This window comes from Ceratotherium simum, chromosome 16 (assembly GCF_057802395.1).
Source record: "Ceratotherium simum simum isolate JZ-2026a chromosome 16, ASM5780239v1, whole genome shotgun sequence".
NCBI lineage: Eukaryota > Metazoa > Chordata > Mammalia > Perissodactyla > Rhinocerotidae > Ceratotherium > Ceratotherium simum.
In genome coordinates, this window is record NC_141915.1 from 16,123,932 (window position 1) to 16,144,237 (window position 20,306).

The following is a 20,306-nucleotide window of genomic DNA, read 5'->3' on the forward strand; positions in this document are numbered from 1 at the left end:
GGCTGCTCCTTCAGGGCCCAGCCTGGTTCTCAGGGCAGTCTGCTCTGTGGCCTCCTCCTCACCTCTCTCCAGCCCCCCTGCTCCCACCCATGCCCAGAACAGTGACATCAAAGCAGCCAGGCCCATTCATTCTTTATTCAGGTGACATAAAAATCACTACAAAAACTTTACAAAAGAGCCTTAGGAAGCTAACGGCCTCCCCCACCACCCCGCCTCAGCCCCTGAGACAAGGGCAGAGGAGAAAGAGGAGAAAGGAAGGAAGGGGAGTCCTGGCAGTGTTGGTACCTCCAAGGACCAGTGGGGAGATGGAGGTGACAGGGCATCAGGGTGGGCTGGAGGCTGGTGGGCCTTGGGCAGGTCATGGCAGAGGCAGGTATGTGGGATGCTCGGCCTCCATCCACAGAGAAGGACAAGGCTGACCCACAGTGTCTAACCCAGGACAGAGCTCAGCCCCCAGGGCCACCCCCAGGGCCTGTCTCTCCTCTCCCAGGCAGGGTATCCAATCCCCCCTGTCCCTCCCTCTCTGGTAAACAAATGTGGAGTTGCCCCAGCCGACTTAGGGAACAACCTACCTACCTTCCTGACAAAAGTGAATCCATAGCCACCCCTCTGCCCAAGCCCCAACAAGGACAACCTTTGAGCCCCTTTGGAAGAAATGATGTGGGATCAAGGCCCACAATTCCCTGATGCCTGCCCTCCTCCCGGCCCCACCCTACCCCAAACTCCCCAACAGGAGATGGGAGAGAATGGCTCCTCTCCTCTCCCAGACTGCCCACGTAGGCCCCCGCCCCTAATCCCACGAAGCTGTTTGGATAGAGTCACATCAGTTGAGAGGCTGGCCCTGGCAGGGACTCAGGATGCTGGCAGCCACGGCCCCTCATTTGGGGTTGTTAAATTGGGGATAATCCTCCTCCTCCGAGGGAGGCTCAAGTTTCAAGTCAGGGCCAAAGGGCTTGTCTCCACGGGGAAAGGCTTTCAGGTTCTGGAAGAAGTCCCTGATGTCCGGAGAGTCCTGCTGCTCCTTGCGCTCCTGCTGCGCACCAGGGTTGGGGTTCCTCACGCTGCCCACAAAGAGGGGCAGGCTTGTGGTGTCCTCGAGGATGAAGAAGAGGAAGGGGCGGTTCACGATGAAGGAGGAGAGGGACATGCGGGACATGGCCACACTGGTTGCCGCAGCCGCCTCCACGCCAGCCTCGCTGATCTCCAGAGTGGACTGGTGCTGCACGCTGGACACCACCAGTCTCTGGTCAGAGATCCCACGCAGGTCTGGGGCCTGGAACAGCTCCTGCAGGCCTGCCCACGGCAGGAGATGACTGGTCAGAGCTGCCTTCTGCCCCACAGGTTGCCTAGGCCGCCCCAGCCCACCCCAGGACAGAGGGTCCAGGTGCTCGTATCAAACCCTCTCACCTCCCTAAGCCCCAGAAAAGGCCAGGACACAAGGCTAGCTCTGACTCAGACCTGCTGCCAGCTGGGGGCTTCCTCCTCACCCACCCTGCCCAGCATGACGTCGGCGGCTGTCCCCTGCCCAGCCTCCTTACCCAGCTGTCTGAGAGTGCCCACCAGGTCTAGCTGGCATTTCAGATGCAGCTTAGGCAGCTGGACCTTGGTGGGCCTCTCCCGCAGCAAGGGCTGGTGCAGGATGTCCCAGCTCAGGTTGGCCAGCACCTCGGACACGTTCCACTTAAAGTGGGAAGGCACAATGACCACGAAGCTCATGTTGTTCTTAAAGGGGAAATGAGCCACCTACAGACAAGGGAAGAAGACAACATGAGGACCAGAAAGCACCCAGACCGAGGAGGAGTTCGGACCAGCATGCGCTTCTGGGACAGATGGACCTGGGCTCTTGTCCATCCTTCTCAAGTGCGAGCTCGGCCTCCCTGAGCCCCCACTTCCTCATCTGTGAAGTGGAGTAACACTACCTGCCCACACTGCAGGCTGACATGTGACTGAAAGAGATACGCTTTTAAAGCTTCTAGCAGAATGTCTCACGTAGGCGGTGCTCAATAGATGGTGTTTTTCTCTCTCTTCATCTGCTACCAGCCAGCCCTGTGACTTGGGTGGGGAATCCCGTGTGTTCGCTTTCTCAGTGTCTCCACGTGTTCAATGGACTGGGTTGTTGGTTTTCAAACTGCCCTAGGTTTGTGGAGGAGCCGCTGCAAAGGGTGGTCCTCTCTACACCCCTCTCAGCTTCAACAGCGACTTTGCCCAGCTGTGTATATATACTGTGATTTGGGGTGAGATTTCATGTGAATGAGGTTTCTGCAGCTAAAGAAGTGTGAAAACCCCTGGGCCCCATGGTCTCTTGCAGCTGTGACTCCTCGGGCTCTGGGCAGAGTGCCCAGGCGGCAGGACCTCTGCGGGTGGGAGGAGGAGGGCCAGTGTCTGGCTGCCTGGGCCCGCCTGCAGAGTGTCTAGGGAAGAGGAAGGCCAAGAAGGACAAGGAATGGAGACAAAAGGGTGAACAAAGAGTGGGCAGGACACAACCTGAAGGGAAGGAGCAGCAGGAAGAAAACTGGTGGGGAGGTGAACCAGACCGTCCTCCATTCAGGGTGAACTGCAGAGAGACTGGGCTGCTGTTCCAAGGGCCTGCCTCACCCACAGCCCCTCTCAGAGGGGGCTGCAGAAGTGGCTGTGGTCTGTGTCATGCTGGCCTTGTGAAAAAAACGAACACTGCCATCTCAGCTGACTGGCCCAGGGATCAGTGCCCAAGCCAAGGGGACCACATAGAGGCTAAAGCAAGGGAGGCCACACCTAAGATAACTTCGCATAGCACTCTACCCAATCAGAATGTCCCATCAGGATGCTGACAAATCCATCCCCCATTAGATCCTCCCTTCTAAGGAGCACTGCGTGAGAGCTCAGGTGGCATCTCCCAGGCTTAGGGGGACTTAGGCCCTGAGTGGCTCCATGGCTGCTGGGCTGCTCCCTCTGCTGCCCCACAACCCACGGGTCCTTGTAATAAGCCCCCATAACCAAAGATCTTGTGAGTCTCAACTCAATGTCCCCTCCTCAAAGAATGCCCTCTGACCACTCTGTCTAAAACATCTTCCCCGGTCACTAATAGACTGCATTTTTTTTTTTTTTTTTCTTTTGCAGCACTTACCACCATCTGAAATTATCCTGCTGATTCATGTTTGCTCATGTACTGTGCATCTTCCCTCCTGAGAGCAGGGGTCTGGTCTCCCTGTGCTCCACTAAATCCCCAGTGCTTAGAACAGTATCTTGCCCATAGCAAATCCCAATATAGTTTTGTTGAATGAATGAACCTTTAACAGCCTGGAGCCTCAGTCCTCCTGGGTGGGGCATAGTGAGACCTTTCAGAGCCTCCTGCCCCAGGGACATGACTGCAAGGAAGGTGGGGCACAGCTACCCATCCCCGTGCCTGCTCCACAGCCTGCCGACTCCCTTCCCACCTCCCAGCACCCAGGCCCGGCCTGGGCAATCAAGGGTGACCTGTATCTCAGGCTGCTCCAGCAAGAACCAGCGCAGAGGGTACGTGCGGGCTTGCATCATGTCCACCGGCACCGTGAACTGCTCGTCCAGGTGGAAAGTGTCTCTCTGGGTGAGGCTTGGGTCAAACTTGTTCCTCCAGAAACCTGCATCGAGCAGAAGGCAGAGGCCACATAGACTGGGACCAGGACGGGTTCTCTACCACCAGCCTCTTCCCCATCCCACCCAGAACCCATTCAAGAGATGAAAGGTGGAGGTCAAGACCCCTGGGGGTGCTGTGCCAGTTGATACCCAGTTGACCTGAGGTCCTTTCCCTGTAGGGTTTTGGAAATCTGGGCTTGCATTCTCCCCATGCCCTGCCATGCTCCCAGGAACCTCCCCCTGGGTCTTTTCAGACTTCGTCTCTCCCAGGGTCCTCCCTCCACAACGGACCCATCCAGTTCCTGGGGCCCCTCTCTGACACACCATTACCCTCCCCCAAGCCACAACCCAGAGGGCTCCCTGCATCCTGGCCCAGCCCTGAGGAGGAAGAGGGACCCTCATAACAAAGCCTGTACAGCCCAGCTCAGCCTACAGGCTAGGGGTAGGGGCTGCCAGGGCGGGGCACCTACGAAGAGGAGGAGCGCACCCTGAAAGTGGATGGCATTGAGAAGAAGCAACACTGTATCATCTGGCAGCTCCGAGAGGAAATTCTCAATCTTCCCCTCCGTGGCCTCCTTCACCCATTGGTTGATGTTTGCCAGGTCATCCTCTTTACTTCCCGTCAGGCTCATGGGCTTTGCGCCAAAGAGCTGCTCCGATTGTTCCAGGAAGTCCTCTTTGATGGGAAATCCTACACAGAAGGGGCCACAAGCTATTCCCAGGGCGCAGGCTCCACAGCCACCAACGATCTGACTGGCTCCCTGAGGCCAAACCCACCTCCCTCACCCCTGTCGACCCCAGGGCACTACCTAGGGAGCTCCCTACCACCAGCACCTACCTTTCTGCAGGTACATTCTGGCAGCCAATTGGAATGCCCTAGGGCCCAGGTCCCTGCTGAGGCGGCTCAGCAGGTGGGGGAGGCAGGGCCCTGAGTCTGTATGTAGCACCTGCAGCAACCTCTGCAGCGTTTGGTTCTGAGCACCTGGAAGGGACCACATTGGCTGTGGCCAGGCTGGGGTTCTTTCCCACCCCCACTGCCCACTCCAGTCCCTCTTGAATACCCACAGTGAGCATGCCCGCAGGACCACACACTCTCCTCTCATATCCACTGAACTGGTCTGAGCGACAGGACTCCCAAGTCCTACTTTCACCTCTGCTGCTGACCGTCTGGGCGGCCTCACCTCACGGAAATTGTCTTCTCTCTCTGGACCTCAGTTTCATACAATGAGACCCTCCAGTCCAATGGAGACATTGTAGCTATCAAACTCTCGCATAAAAATCACCAGGAGCATATCCCTGGACCCAATCCCTCAGAATCTGATTCACAGGGACTGGAGGTGAGCCCAGGAATCTGCATTTTTACCAAACATCCAAGTGACCCTGATGGAGGAACCACCCACTAGTAAACTCTGGAGGGTGTAGTAGTGAGTTCCTACTGGCCTCCCAGCTCTGCTGATCTGGACACATGCTGCCACAGTACCCAGTGTCAGGTGAGACAGTGCCAGGGCCACACTCAGAGGCGACAGGATGAGGTTGGGGCTGGTGGACCTTTGGGCAACGAGGGAGAATAGGTCTGTGGTGAAAGCCATCATGGCCTGGGCCAGCCTGCGGGTCTGCTCTGGGGTGGGGGCCGCCTTGCAGTCTCCTGGGGCCTTCTTCAGGGCAACCTGGCCACCAGCCTCCTGCAGAGACAGATCAGGGGTCAGTGGGGCCAAGGGGTCAGCTCCAGGTTCTGTGTTGAAGATTTCCTTCGTAGCCCCTGTGCCTGGGGGCAGCAGGGCCTGGTGCCAGTCCTGACAGGAGAGGGAGAGTCTTATGGGCAAGGGCATTCTGGGGACTGGATCCCTTCCTCTGGTCCCTCCCACCCTCCCCTTCGGACCTCAGCCTCACGGCCACGCCCCCCTGTTCCCTCGCCCCTGCTGATTGGCCCTCCTCCCTCGGGCCCCGCCCACTCTTCCCCAGCCCCACCTGGTTGTACCTGGTTGCCCAACTTGAGGAAGATTATCGGGGAGAGCTTCTCCTGCGACATCCCGCTGATTAGCTGAAGAAAGGAGGAAGCAGATGGAGAGCGACCCTTCCCAGAGGTCCCCCACCCTGCACAAGCCACAGGCGAGGCCCCTCGGGGCCTTCCTCCCAGGCACACGCCCCTCACTCCCCAGTACCTGCTGGCCCAGGGGCTCCATGGCGCTCACAGGAAAGAACTGTTGAGAGAGGGATGAGGAGAAGAGGGGGACCCCCTCAGAGCTAAATCCTCCCTCGGACGACCCCCCACCCTGCTCCCTTCAGACCGCTGGCCTCTCCCCACCCCTCCCCGCCCCACCCAGACCCCAGCCAGGCTCACCGCAGAGCAGGGGCCTTGCAGGCAGGACAAGCAGAGCACCAGGAGTCCCCGGAGCAGCGCCATGTTCCTGTTGTGGACCGGAAGCCTCCGTTCCCACCTCGCCCCCACCTCGCCCCCACACCCGCGTGGAATCCCACCCACACGTTCCCGGGCAGGCTGAGTCCTGAGCCGCTACCGCCGCGGGGAAAACACCAGCTACAGCACACCGCCCTAAAACACCATAGCAAAGCTTCTCATCTCTGAGGGGCAGATGTCCCCCCGACTTGTTTTTTAACCCCCTTTGTTTTCCTGGTTTTTCACATTTCATGCCCTGAGAATATTTTGGTTCATAGGGGAAAAATATTATCAAAACAAAAAACGTCCTCATTCTTCAAGGCCTGGCATTGTGAGTCAGACCTGGGTTTGAATCCAAGCTCTGCCTCTTGCCAGAGGACCTTGACATCTCCCTTAACCCCTCTGGGCTTCGCTGTGTCTTGTAAAATGGTGGCAAAAGTCCTTACCTCCTCCCACGTGTATTGTGAGGACTGAAATAAGACAGTCTTGGTGAGCCCTGAGCACAACGCTTGACGCTCAGTAACAGCTCTTGTCAGCCTAGCGCAAGGGCCCTCTTCTGGGAAGCCGGCCCTGAAGCCTCGTCTGTACTAGGGCTCCCTCCCCAGAGCTCCTATCCAACCTGCTGTCCAGCCGGCCCACCTTTTCTGGCTGGTCTGGTCTTGCCCACAAGGGTAGACAGGACTATGAGGCCCAGAGGTCTCAGCAGGGTGGTGGTGGGTGCTGGAAAGCCGCCTCATTGACCAGCAGCACAGCCCAATGAATGACTCTGGCCAGAACCACCTTTGGACTTACGGGAAACGCAGGCCTTGCCCCAACTCTGCCCCAGGCCGGCTCCGGGAAGCCAGGCTGGCGGGTGGAGATGGGCAGGTCTTGGTCTGGCCTTGGAGCAGGTCTCACACACACCCCCACCCCGCCCCCATCTCAGGGCTAGTCCCTCTGGAGGATCCTTATATCACCCCTGGCCCCACTCCCATCACACAGGCAAAGGGCCCTGATCTCCAACCTGGGCTTTTGAATCTTCTTGGCAAGAAAAGGCCTCCAGTTTTTCAAGTCCCAGAGAGACTCCCCCCCAGATCCCCTACTTTGGCTCCTCATCACCTCAGGAAGCTGGGAATCAACAGGCCTCCTGAATAAATTCAGCCCCCATCCCCTCAGCCAGGAGGGCAGCTCCTACCTCCTCTCCTGCTCAAGGAACAGAACGCCCGGCCCTCCCCTCCCCTCATACCTCTGCAGGCTCCTCGCTGCTGCACACAATGTCCCTCTGGCCCCACTCGGGTGCTCCCCTCTCTCTGCCCGGGCTCCAGCCAGCCCAGTGGAGCCCTCCCCTCCCACCGGGACCTTTGCTCTCAGCCAACCCCTGTTCAGATTGCTTTCTCTTCTGGTAAATATTGACCTGCACATCCGGTTAAACATTGATATTGGGGCTGGAAGCCCCTTTCCCAGCAGGGCATCTAATCCTGAGACAGCCACCTGGAGCCCCCAGGGATCTGGGTCCCACCTGAGCCTGGAGAAAGGAGGCTCAGGAGACAGTTGAGGAGGCTGTCCTCATCTGAAGGACAGATCCAGAAAGGACAGGGGCCTTCCAGCAACCCCACAAGGTGGGGAGTTATCCCTTTAGTCAGGCTCAGAGGGGCTATGTGACCTGCCCAAGGATACAGAGCTGGGCTCAGAATTACATCCAGGTTCCCATTTCCAATGTCCTTTCCTTTTCCCTACAACTGCCACCCCATCCCTAGGAGAGGGAAGGGGAAGCTGCAAAACCTTTGCTGGGAACCCAGGATAGGATGCCCATCCCAACCATTACATGCCCAGGATCCTGGTTGCCTGCCTTCAGCCTGGGTCTGGAAGGCAGGGGGTGGGAGAGGAGAGATGCTGAGGGACACAGCCTCTCCCAGCATCCTCCTTACTCGAAACTGGTCTGGGGCTGCATGAACCAGAAGCCCTGTACCCTGAAGAGCAATGATCAGGTTGCCTCCCCACCTCCTGCCCTACTCCTCACTGCCCTGGAAGCTGTGGGGGTCTCGACTTTTCCCCACTCTGACACCATTGTCAAAAAAAAGCCTCACTCAGTTCCACGGCTCTTTCAAAGAATTTATTGGTCATATTTACATCTATTGCAAATAGTGAGGAGGCAGCATGAGCCCAGCGTCAGAGCTCATCTCTGCTCCAGAAGGTGAGGACCCGAGACACCTGGGTCTTCCTGTCCCCTGGGCGAGATGCAGAGATAATTCTTCTCGCCCCTTCTCTCAGGGTCTTAGAACTCCACCCTCCAGGGGTTCTGGGCCCAGGAGCTACCTCCTCAGCTCAAGGCACAAACACTGTAGTTAGGGGAGGGCAGGCACCAGCTGGCCCAGTCCATCTTCCCTCCCCTGGTCCCGCCCTCTTTCTTCCCCTACTGGTCCCATACTGGCCAGGGTCTGACTGGGTGGACACTTAAACCCCAGCCCCAGGCCCTTAACTCCTAGACCACGGCCAGCCCTCCTTAGAGGCTGGAGTCCAAGCACCATCAGTGTCCTGGACTGGGGCAGCATCCCTGTCTTTGTGAGAGAGGGGCAGAGAGAGTCCAGCAAGGGGGGGCTTTGGCTGAAGACTGGCTGGGCAGGGCCAGTCTCCCTAACCCTTCCCAGAGCTTCCCTGTCCCCATGTGGACCCGAGGACAGAGTGGGGAGAACACAGGGCAGCGATGCTTTCCCACACTCTCCCTCTTCTTCCTACTGGCTTGGAGCAGCATCTCCCCAAGCCATGAAGGAGATCCTCTGGCAGCCTTGGGGGCTCTAGGAGTTCAAGAGCCTGGACCCTTGTCCAGCCCTAGCTTGCAGGCCATGTGGGTACACAGAGCATGGGGTCTGAGGCTTGCCTGGAGGGAGCTGCTGGGCAAACAAGGCTGATGGGATGGACTCCTAGAGGATGTCGGCCCACCCCTGCCTGACGAGCCCCACCCTCAGCCTATGCCAGGAGGCGGATGACCCCATTGTCTGAGCCCAGCAGGAGGTGGCGTTTGGTGGGCAGCAAGGCCAGGCTGGTGAGCGTGCCCCGGAAGTTCTCAGAGCTGAGCTTCGTGGTGGCCTGGGAGGGCGGCTCAAGCAGGGAGCAGACGCCGATCTTGTTGGCCACGGTGCCGGTGATCACCTCGCTGCCATACAGATCAAAGGTATGGATAGGGTCGGAGGCTGACTTGTAGTGGTGTGTGGGCTTCTGCTCCAGCTCCTTCCAGACAGTCAAGGAATGGTCGGATGAAGAGCTGACCAGGATGCTGCCCTCCACCGCCTGCCCGGGGAGAACAGAACCTCAGCAGGGCCTGTGCCCTCCCATGTGCCCACCAAACCCCAGCGTCTTCCCATTTCTTCCCACAATATCTCCCAGGAAGACAGGGCATCCTGAGCGGAGGACAGGCTGCCACCTTCCCACGTTACATTAACGTGAGTTAATATGACTATATCAGTGTCGTTAACCTAGTTATCACTGTAATCTGAGCACTGACTATGTCCAGACATGGCATTACACATGCCCTATTACCACATTTCATCTTCATAAGGACTCTATGAGGCAGATGCTGTCATTGTTCTCATTTTACGGAGAAAAAAACTAAGGCTCAGAAAAGTTAAGTAATCATACCAAGGTCACAGAGCCAGTAAGTGGCTGAGCCAGGATTAACACCCAGGCTGACCCCAGAGCCCTCTTGATGCTTTCTTGGAAAGTCAGCATTTAGGGACAGTTGGAGCCCAGGGTCCCCTGGGGGGCCCTGGAGGGAGCCAGGGGCAGCTTGCCCCCAGCAGTGGCAGTGCACATCCCCTGGCCTCAACTTAGGATGAGGAGGGAGTCCCAGTTGCCTGGAAAAACCCTCCCACAAGTAGCCCTGTTCCTATCCTCCTGTACCTCCCTGAGCAGTTCCCTGAGGTCCGTAATTGAGAAGGGGGCGGGGGTGGGGGCAGGAGCCCCACGCCCAGTCTGCCCCTGCCCCCACCAGGACAGCCCAGCAGTGGGCATGGACTCTGCTCAGTGGTCTAGGGGCAGTAAACAGCCTCCCAGCTGAGCTTTATTTAACCTGAACTGGGTCACGGACAGGGCCCGACCCCTGATCCTCCAAGCAAGACAAATATGGACAAGGGTTACTCATTAGAACATCTCCAGGGAACAGCAGGGTCAGCTCGGCCCCCTGGGTCCCGCCCCTGTGCCTGCCTCCTGCTGAGGCCCCCCACAGTGCAGCGGGCTCTTGACTCTCCCTGCCCGTCAGTCCTTGGGCAGGTGTAAGTGACATCAGCTTGAGCCTGTCCTGGTGGACCCTAAGCAGAGATTAGAAGGGAACGGGACCTGGTCTGTTACCTTGATCTGTAAGATGTCCCCCTCGTGGGCAGGCCAGCCACGCAGAACAAGGCCCGTACGGGTGTCCAGGAGCACCATGAAGCCCGAGGAGAAGCCGGCCACAACGCTACGGCCACTGGGGCTAACAGCCAGGGAGCGGACAAGCCCAGGGTTCAGCCCGCCACCCAGGCGGAACTCATGCTACAGGCAGAGGGAGACAAGATGAGGCACCACCACCCACTCCAACCTGCTTCTCCCTAAGGTCCTGCTCACCCCGCACGCCCACACAGCTTGACAGCCTGAGCCTCTGTCCCCGCATCACAGGCCAGAGTCCCACACCCCCAGATTTGCTGCTGTGGGTGATCCGTCTGCAAAGAGAAACTATGCCCTGGCCTTCAGGGTCTCTCCTCCCTGCCAGGCACCCTGACTAGGGCTCAGGGAACCGACGCCCCTGACCTGCAGGCCAGGCTTCCTGCAGTCCACAAAGCGCAGGGTCGAGTCAGAGCCGGCCATGGTGATGCTGGTGTGGGGGGCAGGCATGACAGCCACGGCAGTCAGGGGCACCCGGCTGTCTGATGGCTCCACTGTGCGAATGGTCTTCCCTGGGAAGGAATGACACGGTGTGTCTGAGGTCCTAGCAGCTGATGGAAGAGCCCTGACTCCTCCTATCCCTCCAACCTACCCCATACCTGCCTCCCATATCCCAGAGGAGCTCAGAAAATGCCAAAGATGTTTCTTGACCCTCCCACCTTCCTGTTTCCATGGCCAGGCCAAGCTCCCATCCCCAAAGCAACCTCCTCTCTTCACATAGCATCCCCTGACCGAAGCTGCTTCCCTCTGTCTACCTCAATGCTACTCCATGCCCTCCCCGCTTTTAACCTTGTTTCTCCCTACAATGACACGGAAAAATAATTGAGCAACTATTTACCAAACATGTACTACATGCTACACGTTAAGCCAAACCTCTATGTGCATTATCTTTTTTTTGTGTGTGAGGAAAATCAGCCCTGAGCTAACATCTATGCCAATCTTCATCTTTTTGCTGAGGAAGATTAGCCCTGAGCTAACATCCGTGCCGATCTTCCTCCACTTTATGTGGGACGCCACCACAGCATGGCCTGACAAGCAGTGCGTCGGTGCACGCCCAGGATCCGAACCCGGGCTGCCAGCAGCGGAGCTCACGCACTTAACTGCTACACCACGGGGCCGGCCCTATGTGCATTATCTTCTAAATCAGTTGTTCTGATTCCCATTTTACAGATGGGAAAACTGATGCTTCTGGCAGCAAAGTGACTTGCTCAACATCACACAGCAAGTAAACTAGCAGAGACAATTCAAACTCAGGTCTAATGGATTCCGAGTCCTAAGAGCTCCTCTGTGTGGCTTCACTGGGTCACTCCCAACCACATACCATTACACCCCAACCATCCCACCCTTGGGCCCCATTCCCAGAGGCCTGGCAGAGTACAAGATGGCAGCAACAGAAACAGGCCTCACCTGGGCCAGCTCACCTGTGAAGGAGTCCCAGATGTGCACAGCCCCGTCACAGCTCACCACACACTGAGGGGCCTCAAGCTGGCCCACAAAGAAGACACTCTTGCGGTGCTGGGCGTAGATGAGGCGGGGGGCTGTCTCACTGGTGCCGTCCCCAGAGTTATAGAGCGGCCAGAGGCGCACAGTGCGGTCCTTGCTGCCACTCAGGAAGAAGTCCTCGCTGCTCAGGGGCGCCACGCACTTAACAGCCCCCGAGTGGCCCGGGAAGCTCTGCAAGCGGATCTGGTGGAAGTGAAAGTGGGCATCCTGCTGGCTCACGCCAATCTCATACTGCCAGTACGCCAGCCAGTTCCCGCTCAGCCCGTGAGCACTCCGCGGCAGCTCCCGCTTCAGCGCATTGTCCTCGCTCTCGCTGCCGAGACCCCCACTGCCCACCCCAGAGATGGGGCCCAGCGGGCCAGGGGTCTCAGGCTGAGAGTCGTCAGGGATCTGGATGCGGTTCCCGACCAGGACACTCCCAAAGGTCCCCGAGTGGCCGTCATCCTGGGGGAAGCCCCCACCCTGGGAGTCCCATTCGGGGCCGGTGCTGGGCACAGTGGGCTCCACGCTGGCAGGGCTGCGACTGCTCGGGCTGATGCTCTTCAGATACAGCCCCGCCAGCTCCCCCACCAGCTCGTGGTTGGGGATGATTTTCCGGATGATGTCACCTGGATGGGAGCAGAAGAGGTCCTAAGACTAGGGAAGAAGGCAGGCGGCTGCCACCACCCACCCAAGGGCTTAGGAACCACAGAAGACAGGGCAGGCACTGGCTGTGCAACTCTGAGCAAGTAACTCTTCATCTCTGAGCCTCAGTTTCCTCCCCAGTAAAACATGGATTAATTCATTAATGAGCGGGCCGGCTCCGTGGCTTGGCGGTTGAGTGCGCGCGCTCTGATGCTGGCGGCCCGGGTTCGGATCCCGGGCGCGCCCCGAGGCACCACTTCTCCGTCCAACGCGAGGCCGAGTCCCACGTACAGCAACTAGAAGGATGTGAACCTATGACATACAACTATCTACTGGGGCTTTGGGGGGAAAAAAATGAATAAATAAAATCTTTAAAAAAAAAAAAAATTCATTAATGAGCATCTTTATGTGCTGGGTGCCATGCTGGACAACAGAAACAAGACAGGTCATGCTCTCCTTCTCAGAGCTTAGATTCAGTGGAGGGATGAAACACATCTGACCACAGGCTGTTCATCCTACTCAGATGATACACGTCAACACTCAGCACAGTGCCTGGCCTGGACAAGAAGCTATGTAAACGGTGAGCCGCTCATTCCTCTTGGATAGCTCCTAGAGACTCACCCGCGGACACGCTAGGGCACTCCTGTGCCTCCCTGCTGGCCAATGCTCAGTCCCTGTTTATATGTCACCTTGGGACTTGGGGTCTGAGGCCAAATCCTTTTGCTCTGACCCAGAAGACTGTGCTTAACACCCACTACTGACCCTGGGGGCAGGGAGAGAGTGGGGCCCTCCCAGATGAACAGCCATGGTCACAGAGGCTGTGTGAGGGAACGGGGTGGGGCAGTACCCAACAGGCAGGAGAAGGGCACGTAGATTGTGTATGCCATCTCCAAGGTGAACACCTTCTGCAGCTCGTCCAGCAGGTTGGGGTCCACCAGCCGCTGCTGCCCATCAGAGAAGGCCACCTCTGGCAGCTGGCCCTCACTGCGGCCCACAGGATCCAGCTTCAGATCCTGTGGGCAGGAAGCCCAGGGAGTCAGCCGAGTCCAGGGCCCCTGCCCAGCCCACCCCAGCCAGGCAGGTCTGCCCACCAGGTGCCGAAGCTCGTGCAGCTGAGAGAAGACTTGAAAGAAGGTGGCCACGGGCTCGCTCAGGTGCTGCTGGACCATCTCCTGTCCGATACGCAGGCAGATGAGAGCGATGAGGCTGATGGTTTTCACACACAAAACAGTCCGGGCCTGGGCTCCACTTGGGAACCTGGAAACAGAGCTCGTGAGCTCTAGCCCCCAACTCTGCGGAACTTGCCCAGAATCTATCAGAACCTTTAAATGAAAGGAGCTACAAGACCAACTGGTCCAAACCAGATGGAGAAACTGAGGCACAGAAAGGTGTGGCTTGCTCAGGGTCACACAGCTGGGATCAGAACCAGGACTCTTGACAGCCAGTCCAGTGTCATTGGACTCTCCCCAAAGCTTCCCAACCCCCCCTTCCTCCCCCCGGGAGCCCCCTCAGCTGGGCTGCTCCCCACCACGGGGTAGGGCAGGGACCTACCCCGTGACAAGTGAAGTAAGGAAGCTGAGCACAGGCAGCAAGACCTCGTGGCTGATCCGGGGCAGGATGTCCATGAGGGTGGTGTCTGAGAGGTACACGATGATCTTCTGGGTTAGCGTCACCGCTGCCAGCAGGCCCGCCTCCTTACGGCTGTTCAGTCGACTGGGGCCTGAGGTGCTACCGGGGGCCACCTAGGGCCACAGAGTAGATGAGGGCCAGGCTGCCCCATAGACCCCCTGGAACCTCCAGAGATCTCGGGTCAGCCCTCAGGCTCCCCCCAGGCCTACCAAGTCTGTGACTGACCAGGTAGCTGATGTAGGGCAGGTACTGGTAGGTGAGGACGGGCTCCCCGTACAGATGGGCGATGTGGAGGAGGCAACTGAGCACAGGCCCTGACACTATATCGCCCAGTACTGGTTTCCTCTGGTAGATGTTGCCGGCACTCAGCGGGGGGCTCTCGCCACTGCTCACTGTGAACTGCTGCCGAGTGGGCCCTGCCAAGAAAGAACCAGCAGCCTTGAGTATAGTGGAGGGCAGGAGGGAGGTCGGCCTTCCAGGAACTGTGGTAGCCGCTCCTGCTCACTCTAGCCCCGGGTCTGCCCCATGCCCTAACCAAAGAAGGAAGGAGCTTACAGACTGAGACCTAGGACCTGGCCAGGAGGTGGTCTGGGGTGGGAGTGGGAAGGATCCCCTAGAGGGTGCTGGAGATGGGCAGAGGGCCTGGGGGAAGCCCGGCTCTAGCACCTTACCAACATAACACGATGTCAGCAGGCGGAGCAGGTTCCGGGCCACGTGGCGAGAGGCCACTGTGGGGCCGAGCTTGGCAGACAGCCAGCGGACCATCTTGCAGGCCGTATCTGCAGGGTGGGGGCAGACCCTGAGCTCATCAGATAACAGTGGCTCACCACTCCTCCCACCCCACCCCACAGTACCCCACCTAGCCAACTCTGGGCACAACTCTGCCAAGGTACCCAGCCTAAGCCTGGTCGCCCCACACCACCACCCTCCATTTGGCAGCAGCAGAGGTAGCCTGTGGGACTCCGGCCCTGGGGCTGCTCCAGGCTCCTCTCCTCGGGCACGACTTGCAGGAAGGTGACCCTTTCAGTGAATCTTCCCCAGCTCCTAAATGAGACCCTGGCCAGACCCTGGCTACCTCCCCCTCTGACCTCTGCTCCCTCCAATTCCCTCCACTTTCCCAGTCTAACTACACTGGCCTTTAACTGACTCTTTAATGGAACCATGACAGCCTCAGAGCCTCACACATGCTGTTCCCTCTGCCTGGAATGCTTTTCTCACTGCAGATCCTGCCATTTTTGTCTCGCTTCCTCCTACTCATTGAACCTCAACTGGTCCTACTTCCAAGGAAGCCTTCTCTGACCCCTGAGAACTAGACCTCAGCCCCACTTTATATTCCCTTTCAGCACTGGGCCATGTTCTAACATAACTTAAGCTCACATCAGATTGTCTACAACATGGCATCTCCTCGGCTAGACATGAGCTCCAGGAGGGCAGGCCCACATCTGCACTGCGTGTGGATCTGCTGCATCCACTGCTTGGCACAGAGGAGGTGCTCAGCAAATGTTGAGTGAAACCAGATGACTGTTTGAGCAACACCTCCAGGCCCGAGAACTCACCAAGAAGGATCTTCTGTTCCTTGCCCTCCGACTGCTCGGTCAGCGGCTCCTCCTCTTCCTCCCCGTCTGCCCCGCCACCACCGGCCACAACAGTATCCATGGACAGCACCGTCTCAGAGAGAGTGAGCTCAGATGCCCTGGTGACCTCGTCTTGCTCCCCCTCCCCCTCCTCCTCCTCCAACACCACACAGCCTTCCTCCTCCTCCTCTTCCTCCTCTGAGCCCTCGCTTTGCTTCAAGTCCTGGCTGCTGTCGCCTGACTTGAGGCTGCTCTTGTCCACAGGGGCGCTCCCCTCATCAGCCCGCTCCTCGCCCAGGGAGGCCTCACTGGTGCTGCTCTTGTCGCTCAGCCGGCCCAGGCTCACAGCCTCAGCCTCCTGGGGCTGTGGGGACTCAGCCACATAGAGCCCAGCTTGGAAGTCCTCTGTCTCGGGGAGGTCGGCCTGGTCATGGAAGCTGACGCCAGACGTGTAGTCTGGGAGCCCCAGGCCCGAGGAGGCAGCAGGCTCCCCATCCATCTGAATCTCCTCCCCAAAGGCACAGGAGCTGGCCCTGGCCCCTGGGAGCCCGCTTTCCTCATCCTCGGCAGCCCCAGCCAGGCCCTTACTTTCCTCCTGGGAGGCCTCCGCACCAGCCAGCACCTGCAGGACATGGGGCAGCAGGTGGACGAGAAAGGCCTGCAGGCCCAGCCGCACCATCAGCTGGGCCACAAAGCAGTCCGTGTACAAGTAGAAGCGGCCATGTAGTCGGCAGGGGCTCTCGTAGGCACCAATGAGAGGCTTCAGTAGGTACTTATTAGTATTTTTGGGGCCCAGTGCTTTGGCAACAGGTTCAAATAGGTACCAGGCCGTATACACGGCCGTGTGCTCCTCGGACATGAGTGACAGCACGAAGGGCAGCAGGATCTCCAGGCCCTCGGGGGTGATGTCACTCAGCACTGCACCCAATTGCTGCCATAGAGCAAAGACCAGCTCCCGTCCCTGGGCCTCGTCCTCCACGCACCTCGCCTGGTACAAGAGGATGAACTTGTGCAGCGCCGGGAAGTACGGAGGGAAGGGAACCATGGAGCTGAAGGGGCTGAGGAGCTGGGCCGGGCAGGGCGGGGGCAAGCCCTGGGAGACGGGCCTGTACTCAAACAATGGGTCCAGTGTGCCCCTCCCTGCTACCACGGGGCCTTCCGATCCACTCAGCTGCAGGAGAATGTCCAGCACAGGCTGCAGAGACACAGGGACCTCCTTGGAATGGCGTGTGCAGAGTCCCCGAACAGCCTCGAAGCGTACCCACAAAGGCGCGTCAGGCTGCACTGTTCGGACCCTGGTGGCAAAAACCATCTCAGCCAAGAGGATACCCAGCGCCTGCATGTCCCGATGGAAGAGGTCCCGCAGCTGCACGGGTGGCTGGACCTGGGGCTGCTCAGGCACCTCCAACCGGCCCCCTAGGCCTTTGGTCAGGAAGTTGCCTAGTTTCTCCAGCTCTTCTAGAGCCTGCACAGGATTGAAGCCCTCTGGGAGAAGAATCTTCCCCTCTTCACCTTCCCCAGGGTCCACCCCAGCAGCTTTGTTCCTGCGGCCTGGTCGAGAGGCCGAGGCCATTGAGAAAGACAGGAGGGCTGGGGGCACTTGACTGGAGGAGGAGGAGGAGGGGCCCAGCTGGTCACCTGCTTTCCCAACAAGGGAGATGGAATCCAGAGCTTCTGTGGCCTGCTCCAAGTCATCTTCTCCTGCCAGAGGCCTGTCTCTGGCCCAGCCAGCCTCACAGGGAGTGGCCTCCAAAACCAGCCTGCCAGCCCCATTTGTAAGCTGGCCTGGGAAGTCCTCCTGGCCTGTGCTCTCCTGGATGGTCTGGAACAATAGCCTGGGGATGAGTGGAGGCTCAGGGGCAAGGACAGGAGCCCCAGCCAGGCGCTGGGGGTGCGGCTGATCAAAGAGCTGCACCACGCCATAGCTGGTCAGGTGAGTGTGAGCATCCACCAGGTGCAGACACACATTCTTCTCCTTCACAGCCTCCTTGCCCTGGAGTTTATAGCCAAAGGTGAGGTCGATCCAGTGATGCAGGTCCTGGGACACCTCGGGGCTCTCCAGCAGTGCCCGGTGGGCAGCCACAAACTCCTGGCTGGAGCCACACCAGGCCGGCACATCCAGGTCAGGCATGTCAGGGTGGATGGAGGAGAAGATAGAGGGATCAGTGTAGAACTCAGGGATGCACTCATCAGGTGTCCAGTTCTGCATACGCTCCATGCTGGCAGGATATTCATGGGGCTCCCATTGCGCCCGCACATGTCCACAGAGCACCGCCCGGGGTGTACGCCGAGCCTTGTATACATAGTACGTGATGTCGGAGAGCACGTCTGAGATGTGGTGAGGAACATGAGGTGGCTCCCCGCCGCCCACGCCACCTGCCACGAACGCCTGCCGCGTCATCTCATACGTGAAGTCCAGCTGCTTATCCCCCTTGTTGAGGCGGAACTTGGATTTTCGCAGGTCTCGGAAGCGCCCATGGGGCGTGGTGAAGTCCACCACCCAGGGCAGCACGGGATGGTAGTTGGGGTCCCCCTGCCGCCGACCCGCCAAACGATTCAGCTGCATGAGGTAGTGGAAGTTGCTGATGCGGCCATGGACCCAGTCTAGCACAAGGCTCCTAAGTTCCTCCTGGCAGGTGGGACACCTAGGTCCCCCTCCTCCTTCCTCTCCAGGCTCAATGCCTGCCCTGTCCCTTGTTACAGGGGTCTCCTCATTCTCATCCTCCTTGGGCTTCTCGTAAGCACTCAGGTCCAGCCGGAGCTCGCTGCAAAGCTTCTCATCCACAGCAATGTGGTGCAAAGACAGGGCCCCGCAGGCTAGTCCCTGGCGGTGACAGGCATCCATGGCCCTCAGCACACGGAAGAGAATGAAGAGCACCTTGGCTTGGCTGTTGGTCAGCTTGGCAGGGCTGAAGGTGACCACATCATGCAGGGAGAACTGCACATAAGGGTGCACCACGTATAGCATCTCTGGCGACTCCAGCAGGGCCTCAGCTCGCAAAAGGCTAGGACAAGCAGGGCTGCCCCAAGGTGGACAGGGGCCGTCGCTGGCATATGATGGACATTGGGTAGCTTCACCCACTGGCAGGAAGGAGCAACCATAGACCCTCTGCAGAGCCTGCCGTACTGAGTCCAGGGCAGAGACAGCTGAGCGGGCAGGGCTATGACTATAAGGCTGCGCATAAGTATGATATGCATGGCGCCACAGGTTGCGATAATTCTGAGCAGCCACATCCCGCATGAAGCGAGTGAGGGTCTCAGGAGTGCAGGACCCCTCCTCAAAGGGTAGGCCGCCGCCCAGCGGGTAGGACAGCCTCCGTTTCCGCAGCCCGTGCACCTCCACGCGCGTCCAGCCGGGGGGCAGCCTCTGCACGGAGCGTTGCAGGAGAGTTCTGACTTCCGCTTCGCTCAGGCCCTCTGCTCTGGGGCAGGGTCCCGGGGGCAGCCGGCGCTCGCGGAGGCTACCCAGCCAGCGCGCGGGCACTAGGGCCACCACGTGGGTGCCCCCCGTGGCCGGAGCCAGCTGCCGGGCATCGATGTTCAGGTCCCTCTCCACGCTCTGGAGCAGCTCCTCCATGTCGGGGCTTGGGGGCGGGAACCAGACCTCAGCCCGGGTGGTAAGAGCGACTTCCCGCCCCCTGCTCCCCAGGGCCATCCCCTTATGGCCGCCTGGGGGCAGCGCGGGGCTGAGCCCGGCCACAGCCCTGCTCGCGACGGCTTCCGGGGAGCCAGGCCGGGCGGGCAGGGATGGACGAAGGACAGGAGCTGCGGCGGAGGCGGCGGGAGTGGGCCGGTGACAGGGAGGGGAGGGAGCGCTCTTACCCCTCCACAGGGTCCTGCGCTCCGGGCGCGGCGGGGCGGGGGCTGCGAGGCGCCAGCGCCCGGCTCCACCGTGACGGGTCAGCTGACACGCGTCACGTGATCGCCCCGACACGGAAACAACCGCACGTGGCTCAAATGGGCCGGCCAGACCCCGCCTCCCGCCGGCCGCGCTGCAGGCCTCGGCGTCCTCCCTCCCAGCGCTCTGCTGTGGCCTGGTGGCGGTGTCGCTTCCTCCAGAGCTGGAAGGGGCTCCAGCTGGTCCGGCTGGTGCTGGAGAGGGGGATGCTGAACTGCCCACGAAATTTCCCCTCCCCTCCCTGCTTTCTCCTGCGCGCGCCAGAACGCGCCTCTAGGGAGGCTCTTCCCAGAGATCCCAGCCTTTAGCGGGGTGATTCTCGCCCCCCAACACCGCCTCTGGTTTTACAGATAAGAAACCGGAGGCAGAGCTGGCACTTTTGACATCAAGTCCCTTCAGCGCCTCCATGCTGCCTTCCAAAAGAAGGAGCTTTTAATTTTTCAAAACACTATATCCGTAACATTCCATTTGGCTCTCACAACACTCTGAGAGGTAGGAAGGACTGTTATTATTGTTTATATTCTACAGGTGATAACCAAGAGCCGCCAAAGAGGCTCGTCCAAGTGGGAGAATGGACACTTAGAGGCTGGTGCACAGACTTTCTGCCCTGGAATCTTCCGCACTGACAGGCCTCTTACCGATTTTTTTTTTTCCATTCTGGGCCACCTGAGGGAGAGAAGTGGCCCAGGCGCAGAGGCCT

At 59.1% G+C, this 20,306-nt stretch overlaps 2 protein-coding genes across 5 annotated transcripts; both read right to left on the reverse strand.

The window, feature by feature from the left end:
• Nucleotides 1-722: 722 nt before the first annotated feature.
• SERPINF2 (serpin family F member 2) lies at nucleotides 723-7,258 on the reverse strand. 2 transcript variants are annotated; one of them, XM_087440193.1, is made up of 10 exons: nucleotides 7,212-7,258; nucleotides 5,933-5,999; nucleotides 5,754-5,792; nucleotides 5,570-5,632; nucleotides 5,072-5,273; nucleotides 4,430-4,573; nucleotides 4,079-4,282; nucleotides 3,454-3,596; nucleotides 1,539-1,743; nucleotides 723-1,293 (listed from the first exon to the last, which is right to left on the reverse strand). In XM_087440193.1, the coding sequence occupies exons 2-10, from the start codon at nucleotides 5,993-5,995 to the stop codon at nucleotides 878-880; spliced, it is 1,479 nt and encodes a 492-aa protein (XP_087296319.1). In that variant the 5' UTR covers nucleotides 5,996-5,999; nucleotides 7,212-7,258; the 3' UTR covers nucleotides 723-877. The 2 variants fall into 2 exon arrangements, with proteins under 2 accessions (XP_087296319.1, XP_004433363.1); XM_004433306.3 differs by lacking the exon at nucleotides 7,212-7,258.
• A 798-nt stretch (nucleotides 7,259-8,056) lies between these two features.
• Nucleotides 8,057-19,601, reverse strand: WDR81 (WD repeat domain 81). Of its 3 annotated transcripts, XM_004433309.3 has the most exons (10): nucleotides 15,691-19,601; nucleotides 14,806-14,913; nucleotides 14,360-14,550; nucleotides 14,057-14,247; nucleotides 13,597-13,762; nucleotides 13,353-13,518; nucleotides 11,800-12,489; nucleotides 10,745-10,890; nucleotides 10,310-10,489; nucleotides 8,057-9,253 (listed from the first exon to the last, which is right to left on the reverse strand). In XM_004433309.3, exons 1-10 carry the CDS (start codon nucleotides 19,361-19,363, stop codon nucleotides 8,933-8,935), a joined length of 5,832 nt encoding a protein of 1,943 aa, XP_004433366.1. In that variant the 5' UTR covers nucleotides 19,364-19,601; the 3' UTR covers nucleotides 8,057-8,932. The 3 variants fall into 3 exon arrangements, 2 of the variants coding, with proteins under 2 accessions (XP_004433366.1, XP_087296783.1); XM_087440657.1 differs by lacking the exon at nucleotides 14,806-14,913 and having other exon boundaries at nucleotides 15,691-19,484; XR_015554655.1 differs by lacking the exon at nucleotides 8,057-9,253 and having other exon boundaries at nucleotides 10,343-10,489; nucleotides 11,786-12,489; nucleotides 15,691-19,484.
• Between the last annotated feature and the right edge of the window lie 705 nt (nucleotides 19,602-20,306).